General features: G+C 33.2%; 1 protein-coding gene across 2 annotated transcripts; it reads right to left on the bottom strand.

The window, feature by feature from the left end:
* Positions 1–7,874: 7,874 nt before the first annotated feature.
* Positions 7,875–16,868, bottom strand: LOC107898358 (uncharacterized). Of its 2 annotated transcripts, XM_016823868.2 has the most exons (12): positions 16,449–16,868; positions 15,646–16,347; positions 15,105–15,206; positions 13,486–13,614; positions 13,248–13,400; positions 13,066–13,143; positions 11,530–11,622; positions 11,326–11,445; positions 10,320–10,397; positions 9,999–10,178; positions 8,522–8,623; positions 7,875–8,436 (listed from the first exon to the last, which is right to left on the bottom strand). In XM_016823868.2, the coding sequence occupies exons 1-12, from the start codon at positions 16,524–16,526 to the stop codon at positions 8,203–8,205; spliced, it is 2,049 nt and encodes a 682-aa protein (XP_016679357.1). In that variant the 5' UTR covers positions 16,527–16,868; the 3' UTR covers positions 7,875–8,202. The 2 variants fall into 2 exon arrangements, with proteins under 2 accessions (XP_016679357.1, XP_016679361.1); XM_016823872.2 differs by lacking the exon at positions 15,105–15,206.
* Between the last annotated feature and the right edge of the window lie 2,332 nt (positions 16,869–19,200).

Here is a 19,200-nt window from a genome sequence, read left to right as displayed (position 1 = left end):
TACCCTTCATTATTATAATGAAATCTCTTTTCTCTCATGGTTTTTTATCCTCTTTTGAGGAGTTTTTCTGCGTACAATGTATGTGTTCGATCTTTCCAATTCTTATTTTCTTCACTTTGTTTGTTGTCTAATTGGGTTTATCCTCTACATTAGATTATTCCAAAATGTTGGAACGTTTTGACTTATAGTAGGCTTCCTTCCTTTCCAAATTTATAAGGGTTTATCCTAGCTTTTAGTCAAAGAATGGCATTATTTGCAACAGAATTGGTACTGTTTATTACTTCTACCTATAATCAATAAGATAGCCCCTTTGACTTGAGCAATCATATTCTTCCTTTCTACTACTCCGTTGTGTTAAGGAATTTTTGGTGAGAAACTTGTAACTAACCTACTAGGTTGTAGAAATCAAGAGACTGGCTATTTTTAAACTCCATAGCATGATCACTTCTTATTTTACAAACCTTTTCAAGCATTTTCTCCATGTCATTCATCAATTTGATGCATAGCTTTTTGAACACATTAAAACCCTTTCATTTCTCCTTTAAAAATCAACTCAAGTGAAACTAGAGAAATAACCAATGCAAACAAACACATCCTCTTTTTATTTAAGGCTTTCATTCTGTATAGGCCCTATAGATACTCGATATACCTTCCCATAAGGAAATCTCCATAAGGACAAGTTATTGCTCTAGAAAATTTGCACAATCCTCAAACTGTACCATACCTAATCATTCTCTTAAGGCATCTATAATTCACATGCTTTAATTATTCATGCTAAATCTGTAACAGTCTGATTTAGACCTAGTCAGAACAGTGGTTTTGAGACCACGTAACTGATTTTGAAAAATATTTTAATATTATTTTTCTGTGTCTGTGATATGTGAATTTATATCTGCGAAGTTTCTGTGATTTAATTTGTCTGTTTCTGTGTTAATTTATGAAATAAGATCTAATCGCGTAAAATGTAAAAGTTGTGTGCTGATTGATAAAGTGCCTATGTGAAGTGGATTTTTAAGTATAAAGTCCTTATGATGCAATTGGACCATTGTACTAATGCATGGACAAATATGGACATGTAGTTGGTAAGTTTAATGTTTATTAGTCAAAGGCAAAATGGGAAAATGTTTATTAAAGTTGTTATAATAAAACAAAACATAAAAAAATGGCCATTGTCATCTTGTATTGCTAAAAGTTAAAAGAAAAAAAAAGCCATTAAAGCTTTAAAGTATTCTGCCATTGCATGGTGAATAGGTTAGTCTATTTTGTTCGGTTTTTGATAATTTTTACGTTTCTGTGATCGTTGCTTCGTGTCCTTCAAAACCCATGTCTGTATTTCTATTTTTGTTGAATATCATGAAATGTGCCATTGATGATTATATGAGCTTTGTAATGTTGTTATATGAATTATGAAAGATATATGTGAGATTATCATGCTTTGTTCTTGAATTTTTTATGGAATAGAGATATTTGGGCTAATTTGTAAAAATGAGGTTTTGAAGGACTAAATTGTGAATTAAATATGTTATTTGGGCTTGTATGGAAGCTATGTATATTCGGCCAAGCTATAGTCTTGGTGAATTTTGCATATTTGTGATTTTGTGAAAAATGGACTAAATTGTCAAAGTGTCATAATGTAAGGGTTAAAATGCAAAGTGCCCTAAATATGTGTTCATGGATTATTTTGAATGAAATGAATGATTGAATGGTTGAATTTGAATTGTAATAGATCAAGAACAAAGAAAATCAGACTTATATCGAGGGAAGTCCAAAATAGTTGAATAGTAGACTCGTTCCGTCCAAAATCCGTACGAGGTAAGTCAAATTACAATTACATGTTAAATTGACTAAATTCTACGCATACAAACTGTAATCTGTATTGGAAGGCCTTGAAATCTTGATAAATGAATTTCGATTAAATTCTGATAATATGCTAGTATCTGAAAAGCTCTGTATGTATTTAAAGGAATGTGAATATTAATCTGAGATATTGTGTAAGATCGTGTTTGGGACACAGGCCTCGATTTGAGATTTACGTGTAAGACCATGTCTGGGACATAAGCATCGTATTTGATTTCGTGTAAGACCCTGTCTGGGACAGAGGCATCGATACTAAATTACATGTAAGACCAAGTCTGGGATGTCGGCATTGTACCTATTTATGAGTATCTGTATCGTTTCTAAACTGTCTGATGATAGAGTACGAGATATCAAAATGAATATATGAAATGTATAATCTATACAGGTACGTTTGTATCGTACTAAATTTCTGAATATGAAAGACTCTGTTTCTGTGAAATAATGAATGTGAAGTATGTATGGAATTTGAAAATGAAGCATGACATGTATGCGAGTAAATGGGCATGGTTAGGCTCATGAACTATTCTATGAAATGGCTTACTAAGTTCTTTGTAGCTTACTCTGTGTGATTTCTGTCTGTTTTACAGTTATCGTAGCTACTGAAGGCTTGGGGATAGTCGAGGATTGTCGCTACACTATCGAACTTATTTTGGTACTTTTAAAAGTTTAAATATTTTAAGTATGGCATGTATAGGCTAGAATGTTTATATATTTAAGCTTTGATATGTATATATGTTATGCCATGAGAGTTGGCAAGCAAATGTTATGTTTGTGCATAGTTTTGGTATTTGGTTGGTGATGCCAAATAGTGTATGCTTGTAATGTTTTATGATCTAATATGATTTGGTCATTTTAAGCATGGAATTGGTTGAAAATTTTGGCATGAATGTTGTTTAATATTGCTGGTAAGAATGACCCAAATAGGGGTGGCCATTTGGCTTATACCAAGCCTGCATTGTGCCACACGACCAAGGCACACGGGCGTGCTTTGTGGCCGTGTATGCAAAGCAGTAACCTCCTATGACCACACGGTTAAGACACATGGGCGTGTCATATGGCTGTGGACTTAAGTCAGTAGCTAGCTAAGTATCACACGGCCATAGCACACGGGCGTGTCTGTTGGCAGTGGGTGAAAGTCAGTATGTATGCCTTGTTTTGGCACGACTGGTTCACATGGGCATGTCTGGTGCCCGTGTGAGACACACGGGCTGGTCACACGGACGTGTGACCTCAACAGAATTGAAAAATTTTTTGAGTTCTGAAATTTATGAATGTGTTCGATTTAGTCCCGACTATCCTTAAAAGTATGTTTTAGGTCTCGTAGACCTTCGTAAGAGATGAATTGTTGATGATTGCCTAAGTATTAATGGTATGTGATATCAGTGATTCTAAATTGATCTGAAATGTTCTGTCTATCTGGTAATGCCTCGTAACCTTAATCCGATGACGGTTACGGTTTAGGGGTGTTACAAAATCTCTATACCATCGTTTGTGACTTTAAGGCATTTTACCATATTATTCACCTCATAAATTTTGTCAAAATTTCTAGCTCTTTCCATATCTTGTTTATTTGAATGATCTAAAACTTCACATCATTCCTTTGTAAATTTGATAAGTAGGTTTTGATAACAAAGTTGACTATTGCTAATAAGACTAACTTTACGACCTTTCACCAAGAACACATTCTTTAGTTTTGTAAGCCTTTCAATATTTATAGTATTTTTTTTCAAGATTCTTTCCTTTCATGTTATCTCAAAGGTAACCCTTCCTTCATTGTAACTCTAAATTTCCTTAAAGGAATTTTGTATCTCTGGTTGTGTGTAAGGAGTAACCAATATCAAAATACCATCTATTGTTAGTAGTTGCCTTTAGTGAAAAAAATGTCTAACCAGTAAACAGTTATGATTTTTCCTGACCTATAATTTTCTTGTTAAGTCCTCATTATTCTCCCTGTCAAAACATTTTGTGCAATATGACATCCACATCTCAAGTCATTTTAAAACTTGTAACATCATAGCCTAATGTGTCTAGAAACTTCACAACAATGAAAAATTAGCCTTTTTCCTCTTCTTTTGAGAATTCTAAAAAAGTTCAACAACTTATTTACCCTTGATGAGAAGGATTCTCCAATATATCAAGTACTATGATGAGAAGGATTCTCCAATATATCAAGTACTATGTGGTATTTCTATGACCTTCATACTATAAGGATTTCATCATACTTATTTAAGATGAATTGTGCTGCATTTAGGTTTTTCTTTATGTATTTCAATTAACCTTCTCGGTCAACAAAAAGAGTATCTCTCTTTTTTATTGTATCTATTAGCATTCTCTTTCTTAAGATTTGTGATTTCCTCCCTTAGGACTTGTTAACTTTGCATACCCTATCCTACTTATCTAGCATGACTATGTATCTTTCCTCCAACTCTACACCAGAAGTGTCATCATCATTGTTACTTGTATCTTCTGATTCTGTTTCAAATAATGTTGCAACATTTGAAACGAGAATTTTTTACTTGGTTATAAAAGCAACATAATTGCTTACATGCTCTTCATTTTCTCCTTCTTCACTCATTGTATCTCTGTCACAGGTGACATTGAAAATTTTCTTCTTTTTTCTTGAACATGTTAGCACACGTTGCTTGAATGTAACCAAATCCTTCACATTCATGAAATTGGACTCCCTTTTTTCTTCTTTTGATGCTTCTATTCAATTACCACAAATCTCCATTTGTTCATGTTGCCAAGCTATCGCATCTGATTTTCCCTTTCTTAGAGAAATTTTTGAAAGCATTGTTAAAGTTTTTGGTGAGAAGTACTAAAGTTTCTTCTAGATCTTCAAGTGAAGTAGAGGTTGGGCATCTGTTGCAATAGAGCTTTTAACATTAAAAGGCAACATTGTTTCCAACCTTCACCTTCTCTCTTCTAATTTCTTCTAAGTTCATTTCAAAAGTTTGTGATAAACCAAATAGTTCATCCAATTTCATGGTGTTGATTCTTTGGTTCCTTTATAGCTACAAACTCGATAACAAATCTTTCTAACAAAATCTTAGCACTTTTCAAACCAACTTTTACCTCAAAATATTGTTCACCCAGAGCAAAATTCATTAGAAATGTCACCAAGTTTTGTGTCAAATTCATATCTCCAAGTATTCTAAGACTTTCAAACCAAGAAGTAAGCATTTACAACTTAGGCATTTTGAAAAATGAGATTCTTTCATGTTAGGTTTTCTAGAATGTGTTAGGCCTCTTTTGCTGACACAAACTTTGGAATAAGTTTGAATTGATAAGTATCCACAACATTAAAAATTTCATTAAAGGTATTAGAATTTTAGTTTGCAATTTTTTCTTCATAGGAGGTTCAAGTTTCTTCATTTTTTTATGGTTTGGTGCCATCTATATTGATTGTTTTAGGTACTGTCTAACCTTTTAAGACAACTCTCTAGGCCTTATCATTAATGGCTTTAATAAAAGCTTTTGTCTGACCTTTCTAGTGTGTATAATTGGATCCATTCAACAAAAGGAGACATGAGATTGAACTACCTTCTTTTAGGAACTCTATATGTAATTTTCTTTGAAAGGTGGGACTCTATCTATAGTCAATTAGACACGATCAATCCAAATACTTTTGGTGATAGGTTCTGATACCAAGTGAAATTGTTTGGTTATGTGAGGTTTTACACTGAGTTGTTGTGACGGTTGAAACACTACATGTAACATTGAAAAACAACTGAAAGCATAGTACACAATTACACCAATTGTTGTTTACATAGTTTGGTGAACATAGCTACATTTGTGTGATCCTACCTAAAGATCGAGTGTACTAACAAGTCAACAGTACAACTATTAATTACAACCCGATTAATACAAGAATTATTGTAGCTCTAGTGATGCACATTATTAGTGTACTCTCTTAAGCACTCTTATCTTTCCTAATAAAGATTACAAATACACTCCTAAAAGTATAAACAAATTTTTCAAATGCATTTAAGAAATTGTTTCTCCAAAAACTTATTTTTGTTCACTCAAAACCATGTCTTCAATGGAAAATGTTTTCCCTTTAAATAACCTCTTTGACAAAATTCACTCCTAATAATAAAAATTACATTACCAAATATATCCCTTAGTTCACATTCATAATTCTTCCAATTATCTCAATCAATACTAAGGAGAAAAGAAAGACTCATATATTTTATACATTCTAAATCATCTAGCTTCTCACTACAAATAAATCCTATATTAACAGGTATATAAGTAAATAATTTAATCAGAACAAATACAAGTCATAATCACTATTAATTGATTAGCTCATGCAATATCGCTCCTAGTGTTTTTCATAGTATTGCAACATCATGCAATACTTCTGTGTATGTTACATTGTAACATTTATCTTGTTCTAACATATAAGTAATATATGTATTATATTTAATAATAATCTCTTTGCCCCATTACATCTATTGTGATTTAAAATTTTTTAACTTTGATCTCTTATTTTTTAAAATTTTGCTATAAATAAAATTTTTAAAATTTAATCTAAATATATTTTTATAAAATTTAATTAATTAAATTATTTAAAATAATTGAAATAAAATTTTAAAAATTTTAACATAAAAACTTATTGTAATATTTTTAACTTAGTGGGAGGAAAAGCACAAAGCATGATGGTATTAAAATCTTATTTCTAAAGCCAAGATCATTCTTTCTTTTCATTGTTATTTTAATTTTCAAATGGGAAGATGGATGGGCCCTTTGAAAAATTGGGACATTATAACATTCACTAGAAAAGGTTGTTTGTTGGAAACATCGAAATCATAGCTAAAATTGGTTGAGTTGTGACATCCTTTGGGATTTTGGCTTAAGGACACCCTTGTTCTAAATTAATATTCTTTTTAACTCGAATTTTGTTTAATATTTCTTTCATGGAAGTTGATTTCTCACCTTTAATGATTGGGACTGCAATAATTAAATTTTGATTAAGATGGTACCCACATCATTTCATATTTTAGTTGAAAATTTGTATTTGTCAATCAGTGGATGAGTCTTGTTAGGACTTAAGAATGCATGTATGGCAGTGGTTTCTTCAAGTTGAATTTTCGTATACATGTAAGAAGAACCAAACCCATAAACTTGCGTCTAATTAATTGAGCAATTAAGAATTATTTGGAACAATGGTTATTTAAATAACACGAACAATTAATTAGTATTAAATTTTTTTTATCACTCTTGGAACAAGAAAAAAGTTATTAAATTAAAATGAGGACATGCTCATCAATTTTACTTCAGTGATGTAAGCTAAAGAAAAAAAAAAAGAAATAAAAACTACCCATGTTGTAGAATCTTGAAGCACATGGACAGATGGACTTGGTAGCGGAAGGCAAGGAACAACTGGAATTCATTTAAAAGCACTTTGGAAGAAATAATTCAGTTCCTATTATAGTACATATAGTATCCACCATTAACATTTTTTTTACTATTTTATTAACATTAAAATTTTTATAATTCGACCCAAAAAGAATAAAAGAACCTCTGCATGTATGTAGTTCTTATAATACACAGGATCCATTTATTGATTAAGGGGGCTAAGATGTAAAAAATTATTTTTAAATATTCCCTATGGATTATTATTTGATAGAAGAGGATGAGTTTTAAGTGAGGTTAAAAAGTCACCATGTGTCTCATTTATTTTTTTTATTTTTTATTTTTTAAATATCAATTAATGATATATGACTATTTCTTAGCTTCACCTATCAAACAATTGTCAACTTTTTAGCTCTGTTTTCAGAGTATAAAAACTCGACTTGTACTATACCAAATATTTTCACAATTTAGTTGAAAGGTATATATCTTCTACATAAAGAAAACTGAAATTTCCACTTGGAAAAGCTGTTGGTTGCAATGGCCATTCTCATAACTGAAGCAAAATATGTTGAATCAGTATTAGGTTGTTACAACTTACGATGGATATTTATTTATGTCAACTGAGCTGCAAATAAGAAAATTCTGATTAAAACTAGAAATAGTTGAGAAAAATATTTCAAGAAAATGATACATCATCAACCATACATGTTGCAATATCTTCAAAAGATATCAAGAAATTCACTCTATATTGACCCTCTTGCTCCCAATAATCCTATAGTTTATTTCAACATTCCACCACAAAGGCCTACTAACAGTATCTATGAAGAGATGAAAAAATATGGACCTTTCTCGGTAAAGACAGCCAAAATTTTTTATTTAGAGGGCCACGGACAATCTACACAATTTTTAAGAAAAATAATATGCATTGTGAGATTTGTAAATTCCAAACCCAAGATATTGTTTGAGCCATGTGTTGAGGACTGGAGATTAGGTAAGACTAATGCAAGTAGCATATGATTGGAGTGCAGTTAAAGCTTGCTCAGTGATGGCTCTATTCCTCGCTTGCTTCACCCAATCATTGACAATCTCCTCTGCTTGGCTACCTTTGACACCTTGCTCAAGGACGGTTGCCGCTTCAGCGAGCTTTCCTTCAGCCAAGTATTTGTCAACTCTACCGATTAAAGACTCAATCCCTTCACCAGATTGGTCGACTTCCTTCACCTAAAAGATGGTCAAAGGCAAGCATGAGATTGTTTTGGTGGCTTATATCTATAATTATTGAAAGATAAATCCTATTGTTTTATACCTTTAACCAGGATGCAATATGTGCTAAACAATGTGTCAAGATGCCACCACCACCTGGTGGAATTAGGCTGAAGTGCCTTAGGGTCCCTTTCAATGCATTGAACTGCAAAAAGAACATATGTCAGATAACAGCATGGTTGAGGCTACAAAAACTTGAAATGTTAGTCACATCAATAACTAAATTTTAGCAACTTTTACAGTATTCTAGTCAATCATCAAAATAAACTCATAAAACTAACTAGATGAAACCTCAAACTTTTGCCTCAGTACACATACCATAGCTAAGGTGCTAGTGAGAAGATAACTTAGGAAGTTCCAGCAGACCAGTGATAGGCTGATGCCACTTAGATGCATCAGAGATCTAGGTAAGACGATTTATGTCCGAATGGCAGATCATGTGGTGCCTAAGAGGAGTAATACTTCCTTTTTTTCCTATACAAAATGAGACCAACCATGAAAAAGCATTTCTTGACAAGCATTTTGCTCATCAGGTCTTAACCCATTGAATCAAACCACTCCTATCTCTTCATACTTGGCTAGCTTTTCAAGATTAGTCTCAATTCTGAATCCTCATAAAATCCTTTATTTCCATTTGATGTTAGGTTGAGCATGTTCAGAATAAAAATGAACCGGCAACTCTGAAACAAGAAGCAAACCTCCTTCCAGGTTGCTTTTATATGAATACCATATTTTTCCCCCACCCCTTTTTGTGGGGTGTAATTCTTTAACCAGCGCCAAGCCTCCCAACTGAAGTGGATTCTTAATGTTGTTATAGTGTACAGATCCCAATGAAGGAGTTCCAGCAAGAAGCCTCTCTTGTTGACCATCCAGAATAACATCTTAGCAATAGTGTGCTCTTTAAAGATTGAAGAAATTTAGGATTAAAAATTCAGACCTTGGCAAATTTGTCTGCCAACCAACCTACATAGTCTCTATTTCTCAATGCAATATGATTACAAACCAATCCTAATTAAATAGGAGCAATTTTCAGTAACAATAACAAGGAGGAAACTGAGAAATGGATACGCAAGTAAAAGGGGGTACAGAGCATCTTTGATAAATTTATTTAACAATTTTCAACTTTCAGATAATTTTTTGCTAGTTAAAACAATGAAACAATCTTAAAGGAAATACTTGTTTTCTAGAGCAATGGGGGATTATTAGGATCTCATCAGGAAAAAAAGAATCTACAACACCTAAAGGGGTGTATGTGAACAATGTCAGGCATATTCTTCCTCCAAGCTTTTAATTTTTGGAAAAAAAAAACTATTATTTTACATACTTTTAGCCTGCCTCTATAAAATCATTTAAAATCAAATTGTTTCATTCTATGAAAATATCGCCAAAAGTAAAGCATACAGTTCCTACAAAAAATTCAGCAAGCAAACTATCAACCATATAGCCAAAAGTATAGATTTGATCATTCAAAAGGACTCAGAATTCATTAAATATATTTCTAAATTTACGGAAACACTTGCCTTTTGATTCAACTGTAGTACAGTGTGGGTACCATGGTACCGTGTTTCTTCTGGAAGAGACGAAAGCACCAAATCCAACACTGAATCCTTTTCAGTACCTTCAAGGTAGGTGCGCAGAGCATCTATTTCTTTTTGGATTGGTAATCCTTTAGAAAGTGCATCCTCTAGTGCAAGTGCTCCCTGCAGGACCCAAGAGCATTCAATTTATGTGCCAATAATTTATGAGTTCAGAAAATTACAACTAGGAGTCAATCACTATATAACATGACGCAGACTCCAACTAAAACTAGAAGATAAGAACAGTTAAGGTTGGGAAGGTACCAGAGCAAGCTTGTGAACAGAATGACTTTTGTGCGCCTCTTCAGATCGTGCATAAAATGCCATACATAAGGCATTTATCTACAAAAGAATAACCCATGCCATGATTAGCACCTCCAATCACATCCATAGTGCTGAATAGTAATAAACAATACGGATTAAGAAAATAACTAGTCGAGCATATATGAAGCATAATAAAACATGTTTATGGCTCCAATATCAGATTCATCTTCATAACCAACAACCAATAAACTGAGAAATGCATTTATGTGAACGGTTTTAACTGATAAACTAGAAGCAGCTTCCCATTTAGAAGACTATTTTTTAACTGAACTCAAGCTCATTCATCCTCAAAAGAATTCAAAGAATATATTAGAAGGTATTCTAGCTTTTAAATCTTCCTCCAAAAATATGTATTACTACTCAAACTTTCATTTGGTATCTATAATGTTGGAAATTTCATTTACCGTTTGGATCATCAATTAACAAATTCCATAAAAAGATCATATTCAGGTAATTTTAATGGCCAAATCTTTGATTTTCAGCTAGAAATTGCATAAGAGGCTCTTTAATTAGCTTGTGGTTAATAATTACTTTTAATGAATTCAATTTTCAAAACAATGGATCTTCATTTTTCATGAATGATTTAAATATATTTAAATGCACAAGAATGTCTATCAAACACAAGGAGCATCACCATACATAAGACAGAAAGTATGGAAGTTGATACAGCAGCAAACAAAGCTAAAAGCATCAATATATCATGTATTGACATTTGGATTATCACCCATCCCCTGCATGCCATATGCTGCAAAGTACAAGCCAAGAGGTTTAAATTTCCAACCCATCAATTGAGACCTGGCATCGTAACTTAAAATTTCCTTGTGCTGTCAATATCTAATATCACTAAAAAGCATTTATTTTGTAGTTCATTTTTCATTCTAAACAGTAGAAATGTTGGTTTCTGTGCAGTTTTTTTCATAAAATTATCCACCAGGAGATAGCTTACATTAAGATTTGCTTCTGCCAATTTTTCAATCTGTGCTGCTTTCTCGTTTGCAATTGCTGCAGCTAGTTCTGCTTTTCCAAGCTCCTGAGCTTTTTGTAACTTCAGTTCAGCTTCCCTTTCCTGCAACAACCAAGAGCTAAGAACTTGATTTCATGACTATGAAATTATGCAACAGAACTTCTTTGTTAACACAAAACTACTTACCTTTTCTTCAAGTTCCATCCTCAGCTGCTCTTCCATTTTTTCTTGAAGTGATTTTAGAGCAGCTGCTGCCTTTGTTCTTTCTCTCTTTAATTCCTGGAAGTGATAAACTGAAATTCTTAGCAGCTTGAATCCACAAAATAATAGAATAACTTCTCTTCTTTTTTACTTCATTTTTTACCACTTTAGAGGGCAAAAGACAAGTATACTCCATTTGAACTAAACTGTGACTTTCCAAGGTAATCACCACAAAAGAAGCATACGCTTAAAGAATTAGCTTAAGTTGATTGATAAAGGTACTTGTGTAATTTCCCTAACCAGCATAATAATTCAGAGAACTGATAAAGACGGATTGTCCCAGGTTAATTCATAGTTTTAGCTTTACTTAAGCCTTACAAACAGATTGACATTGTTCCAAACTGATACAAATAACACTTTCTTCTGGCCATATGACACTCAAGACAGGAAATCCAAATTCATAGACATCTATAACAAAAATTACATTGTCTCCGTTATATGGGATAATTATCTTCTTTAAGATGGGAAATCTTAGAGCTTCACCTATAAATTACTACCTAGGATGCACATTTCTACAATGCTGGTCAGCAAGTACTATAACAAACTAAACTTTTAATCAACTTGTTTGTGTTTAGACAGAGTGACAACCGACCCAGTCTGCCTCATATTCAATCCAGACATACAGACTCTACAGACACAAAGAACAAGTGGATTCACCATATGATTAAAGCATAAGCTGTGGATGGGAGAACTATGTAGCAGCATTAAAAAGAAAGGTACTACAGACCAAATAGGATCCAGGGTATCAGTAAAAAGTTCAAAAAGAAATATTCCTGGAAGAGTTCATTTGAATTCACATAATGGAGCAAAAAGAAAGAAAAAAAATTTACAAAGAGCACAGAAGAAGTCTGAAAAACAAGCACCATAAAAAGAGACAATAATTATGTAATTATTTCCTCATTCACTAAAAGCCATGAAAGAAATTCTTGTAATGACAAACCCAAGGAAGACCTTAACTTGCTATTTTTACATAGCAACAAAAAAATGGAGAAAGGAAGGCACCTTGGCCAATCTCAGAACTGACCAAGTTTTAGTGGTGAGAAAAAATTCATTTTGAAAGATATAATAAAAACAAGAGCCCCAATGAGTCACGAGTAATGACATAAGTGATTGATTTGCAAAGGAAGAGCAAGAGAAAAGAGGAAGCAGGATCATGAATTGATCAGGCAATGGCATAAAGCTGAGAAGCGGTGACAAAGAGCATAGCAATCAATCATGAGAAATTTAACATAGTAAAAGACTACGCTGCCTCAACTTTTCATTTTTTGAAGTACCCATATTGACACCAGTGCTCAACATATATTGGGACATGATCTTGGATATGACCCACTACAACCCTTCAAATGCATGGAAAAATTGAGAAAAAAATTGAACATACCCATCTTGTAACACATACCCAGCACACACCCAAGTTCGAGTAACATAAATAAAAACAATAAAAATATGAAAAACAGCTATAACCTTATCCAATATGGCTGCCTCTTCTGTACGCATTAGTTCCCTAGTTCTTGAATTCCTTAATTCCTTTTCATATTTCTCCTAAAGAGGGAAGGGAAACAAAAGTATGAATAAATAGTAAGGCATGGCCAAGATAAAGTTGCAGAAATTAAGATGTAGGAACCAAGATAGTTCAAACTTCAGACCTTCAATACTTCTTTTTCTTGAGCAAAAGCATGTGCATCCAGCTCAGCTTGCCATTTTTCGGCAGCATGAATGGCTTGGAGGAAACCGAGAATTAATTTTCCATCCTTCGATAAATATCCCTCATTTAGTTCCTCAACTGCTGTACCAAAACCCTAACATGTTAAAAAGAAATGAAAACTTAGTGATAGTTTACACTCTCCTTTATCATATGCTTTAAATAATAAGTAGGTAAACGACCTCTGTTTCTTTAGAAAGCTGCTCATATTTTCTATTTAGAGAAGATAAATAGCTTTCATCTGCCTTGTCCCTAAGGTGATAGGCATCAAGAAGAGAACTTGGAGCTCCTTTATCTTCAGTTGGTTTAGCCTGCAGCGAAGGAGCACATAATGAGGTCTTCTATCAAGTCTGGTAAAGATTAGGAAGAAAGTACATATACATACATATATATATTAACAGAATTACAAAGAATATCTCGTGCTTTTGCGACTCTCACATGCCCAGTCTTCCCCATTTAAAGAAAAACATGAAAAGATGTTGAAACCCTAAGCCAGCTTCTTAGGGAATCAAACCTCCCACAAAGCCTTTCCTAGCCTAGAAGATAGACAAGGAAATGCAGTGGCCATTTGCCATCCTGAAGATATATAACCCAATACAAAAGAAAAGCACAACTGTGCTTTCGACATCTCAATTAACAGTCTTCCCCAATTAAACACAAAGACATAAAAGAAGCTTTAATCCTCGGATGTCCAATTATAAGCCGTTTCTTGGGGGATCAAACCTCCCTATACAGAGCCTTTCCCTGCCTAGAAACCAAACAAGGAAATGAAGTGGTTTTTTTGTCGTCTTGAAGCATTGGCTATATATCAATAAGCTTAACAGCATCTAAAATACAGAATACTTATACATACATAAAGAAGCAAGAAGCTGTCAAATCATACTTCTTTCTATCCTTTAAACCAACAATGTGCAGAAGAACATAATAAGAACGAGGTGGATTCCAATGTTAAGAAAAATCAGACAATGAAACATGAAAAACCAAAGAGATAAGGAAATTTTAATAAGTTTCACTAGCCAGCCTTCAAATAATAACAATGGTTCACATAGGAATTCCATGAAGGTCAGGTGTTAAAAAGAGAAACCAATGAGGGAAACAAAGATATCTGGGGTAATGTCTGCTATAGTGGGATGCAAAGATGGCAAATTTTTTATTAGACTTTCTTCAGGGGCTAAACTAGACGCTTTTGCGCCTTTACTTTGTTCATCCAGCAACAGTAGAACACCAAAATTGGGTCTTACATTGAGCCAGTGCAGGACAAATATACCTTGATAAAGAGATTATTCTTTCAGTATTGATTACAGGAATGTACAGAAAGCCTAGAAAAGGCTGGCACAGTATTCCCCCATATAAGCAGAGACATAAAAGAGATTCTGCAACCCTAAGCCAATTTCTTAGGGGATAAAACCTCCCTATAAAGCCTTTTCCTTGACTAAGAGGTTCTTTGTCATCCTGAAGCAATAGTACTATGTGTATCTGTATATATATTAATACAAAGAATAGGATCTGCTTGCGCTTTATCACCTCCGTTGACAGTCATTCCCAAGCACAAAGACATAAAATAAGCTTTAATTACTCAGATACGCAATCCTAAGCCAATTTCTTGGAAGATCAAACCTTCTATGAAACTCAGACAATAAAACATGAAAAGTCATAGAGACAAGGAGAGTCTTAATAAGTTTCATTTAACGGCCTTCAAAAAATAACAATGGCTCATACTGAAATTCCATGAGTTTACAAATCAGAAGCAACTGAAATGTAGAGTGCTAAGAAGAGAAACCGAAGAGAAAAAGAAAGATGCCTGAGATATGTCTGCTATACTGGGATGCAGAAAAGGCACAGCTTTTATTTGGCTTTCTTCAAGGGCAAAACTAGGTGCTTCTGTACCTTTACTTATTTCATCCTGCAACAACAGGCCACCAAAATTGACTGTGGTTGTCTAACATACTGAAGCATTTCTTTATGCACCCATGCAAAAACTTAACAAAGGCTCTCAAATTTGAAGATCCAAGTAAATTACATTGGAAGAAATAAGAATGAGCATAGATACACATGTGATGTGCCCGTGATGTTTGTAAGGAGTGTAGCTGTTATGATTGGTTTAATGAGAGGCAGTAATCTAGCAGCAAAAACGTACTAGCAATAACAGGGCAATCTATATTTAGTTCATATTAAAGTGCATTTGATCCACCTTTAACACAAGACTAATCACTTGCTTTCAAATTATACCGAAAAAGATAGAAACCAAGCATGGATGCTGAGCCATTCTTCAAACTTTCATAACATCTATAAGCCCAAGCAATCAGTGTGAACATAAATATAGAATGCACAGAAAAGAGCACCTGCGGTCTGTCTTCAGTAGCATGAGAATGAGGTTCTACAGCTTTTGTCTCCTTTTCCCCAAGGGATGCACTTGATTGGGTATCCAATTGAATATCGCGAATTTCCTTGTTTGGTATTGGTGCAGTTTCAGACCCAGCCTTTTCAACATTCCCCTCAGCGGATACAGCAGCATCTGCACTGTGATCAGCAGATGGCAAGCTGCTCTGAGAATATTCTGGCAACGGCTTTTCTGGTCCTGACGTTGAGCTATTTCCAAGTGTTTCATTCGAGTCATTCGACTTAACTTCCACCTTAACTTCCACATTAGGGTGGTTTACACTAGGGGTTTCACTCGAAGTTTCAAGCTGAGGAGGAAGACTGATACGCGTTGCATCTTCTTGCTCGTGCAAGTCTAAATTAGATTGTCCTTTAATTTCTTCATCGTGAGAAGTAACAACTTGCACATCATTTTCATCTTTACCATCAAAACCAATTTTCGCTGAATCAACAGAATCATTGGGCACTTGACCAAAATATTGATCTAAGTATCCAGCTTGGTAAGCAACCAACGCAGCACCAACAATAACAGCACTGCCAAGGACAACTCTTGAAAACCCACTATTTGATTCAGGCGGACCACCAGATGAACCAGGTTTTGGAGTAGGATTTTCTCCAGGAGAGGTCGAAAATTGCTTTCTCGAATAAAGAAACGGTGATGAACACTACATTTTAACCATACATTATAAAACCGAACAATTATAGATAAGGGAACTCCATTGGAACTAGAAAATTCATAATGAAACCGAAAAACAGTTGAATTTACCTGGGATATAATCTGCCTTGGTATTTTCCGAGGAGACCCTCGGTGACGTGATAATTCCAAAATTGACCTTCGAAGCATGCTGTTGGTTTTTCCCTTTTTCTAATTGGGATTTTGAATCTAATATTAGGTAAGGTGTTTGTGAAAATTACGGAAAAAGGAAGTGAGGGCTAGAAAGGAGGAGTTAGGGAATTGGCATTGAAACAATTTGTTGTGGGTAGCGACCAATCCAATCGGGGAGCCAAGGCGGGTGCCAAATGGGAATCGCCGTTGGGGGCTTGGAACTCGGAGTCCGAAATTGAAAGTATGGTAGCGTGCGACCTACAGGGTGGAACTATCTTATTTTACCGAGCAGAGTCTCCCTTTCATAATACAGAGACATTTTTCTTGCTCCCATTATGTGAAAATTGAATATGCATGATATGTGTAATTTGTAGATTGAAATAAGGAGTTAAAAATCTTAGTTGTCCCATTTATTACTTGGATTTTGGATCAAAATTAGATTTATTTTTTGTTATTTTACAATTAAAATTTTGAATTTTATGATAATAAAAAAAAACTACATTCATGGAATTATTTGTTTTACTAAAATAAAAGTGAATAAATAGACAATAATAAAAGACTTATTTTTGATCCATGCGAGAAATCGTTGAAGTAATCAAAATCTTCTGAGTTATGGGTCTATCAACTATAACTAAAGAATATTGAATGTTTAAACATACCAAATCAAATCATATTTCTATAACCTCAAATTATTTAACACCATATTAGGTCAAATAATCGAACTCTTTTAAATTGACAATTAACCTATTACAATATGTGAATCCATTAACTGCTATCAATCTCTAAAGAATTGTACATAGCTAAAATTTTAGTGTGCAAAAACATTTGTTATTGTAATTGAAATATTCCAAAACAATCTAATCCATTAATTTTACTAATATATATAGGACCAAAGTGGTCTTAATAACATATATTCATAATTAAATCCATCAATGGTTCACAATATTAATCAAATTAATTATGTGAATCAAATATGGATATATAATATGAAAAGTTCATGGGAAACTTTTTTATATCTTGCCTTATGGTTGAACACTCATACGCTTCCTAATACTTTATGTAAATCCATGATAGAAATGATTTTTTTTTTTTGCTTTTCAAAATATTCAATAAAACCTTAGTTTATAAAAAAAAAAGAAAAGAAAAAAGGTAAACATGTCAAAAGCGTAAGTAAAACAATAAACTCGATGAAATAACTCGTCAAATGGTTTAACATCCACATGAGCCACATGCCCATAAAATACTTTAGGTGGCAAATCTTCCGCAATCATTGAGTTTTTATTAATATGCTCTATTGACACTAAATGTCTCTTAAACTCTTTCTTTCACAACTAGAATTTGATGTGTATATGTCTCTTAAAGTCTTTCTTTTTATAATGGCATTTTTATACCATCAATTATATGCAACCCTATGATAAATTTCCAATGTCATATTCCTTGATTTGATATCTTACATCAGATAGTAACTTTAGCTTCTATGTTGGAGAAGCCTTAACTATTTGTTTGGCATTTTTTCAAAAAATAGCTTTTCCAGCCATCATAAGAATATTACTTGATATCGGTCTCATACTATATAAACATCCAACAAATCCGAATACAAATCCGAATTAGAATACCTCAAGATCTCTAAATAATTTTTTTTTATAAACAAGCATGTCGTCTTTAGTTATTAGAAGATATCTTATAAGCCATTTTATTGCTTTCTAATGTTCCATTCCTGGATTACTTAAATATTTGCCTAACATTCCCACAATGTGGATGCGTATAAATTTGTGCATACATGAAACTTTACAGTGCTAATACATATGGGATTTTTTTAATCTCTTTCTTCTTTATGTCTGTCCTTGGACATTGGAGCAAAATAAAATTATCACCATTGTATCTCTTAGTGCACAATTTTGCATGTAAAATCTATTGAGCAGCTTATTAATATAAAGCCTCTTGCAGTAGTCTAAGTATACTTTTGGTACAATACATATGAATCTATATACCTAAAACATAAAATGCCTTACCATGATCTTTCATTTGAAATTTGCTAGACAACAATCTCTTTGTTTCATGCAATATCAATGTTGTTTAAATTGAATCAGCTGATTGAACTAACTAGACTCAGAACTGATTAATACACCGGTCTAATGATAATTATTAAGTTGTTTGAAATGCAAACAGCTTTGAATCGTTATTAAATCATCAACCACAAACTGATAAAAAATCGGTTGAATTAGAGCCATTTTCATCTAGCCCAAACTGAAAAAGAAAAAAAAAAACTATTACCCAATCCAACTAGTCCCTAAAAAATAACTCCCAACCTTTAGCTAGCCCAAAATTAATTTAAAAAAGAATTTTAAAAAACTCTAATCTAAGCAGTGTGATATCGATAAACCGAGAAGTCAAAAGTCTTCTCCATTTTCTAAAGTGGCTTAAAAGAAAGAATGACTATGAACTAAGAAACCACAACAATCTTTATATTTTTATATTTTGAGAGATTTGAAAAAATAGGTAAATAATGAAACTCTTCTTGGCTTCATCATTGGTAAGGAAAATAGGCGAAAGAGAAAGGAAGATGATGATGAATTGACACAAAAAAAATAATAAGAATAATGTAAGAAAAGAAAAACAATCTGGAGAATGGAAAAAAGGAGAATAAATAAGAGTTGACAAGTTAAAGACTTAAAATAATAAATAACTAAAA

Source organism: Gossypium hirsutum, chromosome A11 (assembly GCF_007990345.1).
Source record: "Gossypium hirsutum isolate 1008001.06 chromosome A11, Gossypium_hirsutum_v2.1, whole genome shotgun sequence".
NCBI lineage: Eukaryota > Viridiplantae > Streptophyta > Magnoliopsida > Malvales > Malvaceae > Gossypium > Gossypium hirsutum.
The sequence above is the reverse complement of the archived record's forward strand: the minus strand, read 5'-3'. Positions and strand labels throughout refer to the sequence as shown.

Excerpts from the sequence above, each read along its gene's own strand:
- LOC107898358 (XM_016823868.2), bottom strand. The coding sequence starts at position 16,526 with ATGCTTCGAAGGTCAATTTTGGAATTATCACGTCACCGAGGGTCTCCT. Across the intron at positions 13,615-15,104 it reads GTATAGCAGACATATCTCAG|GCTAAACCAACTGAAGATAA; the intron begins GCATCTTTCTTT and ends CCTTCGCTGCAG. Across the intron at positions 11,446-11,529 it reads GGATGGAACTTGAAGAAAAG|GAAAGGGAAGCTGAACTGAA; the intron begins GTAAGTAGTTTT and ends TGGTTGTTGCAG.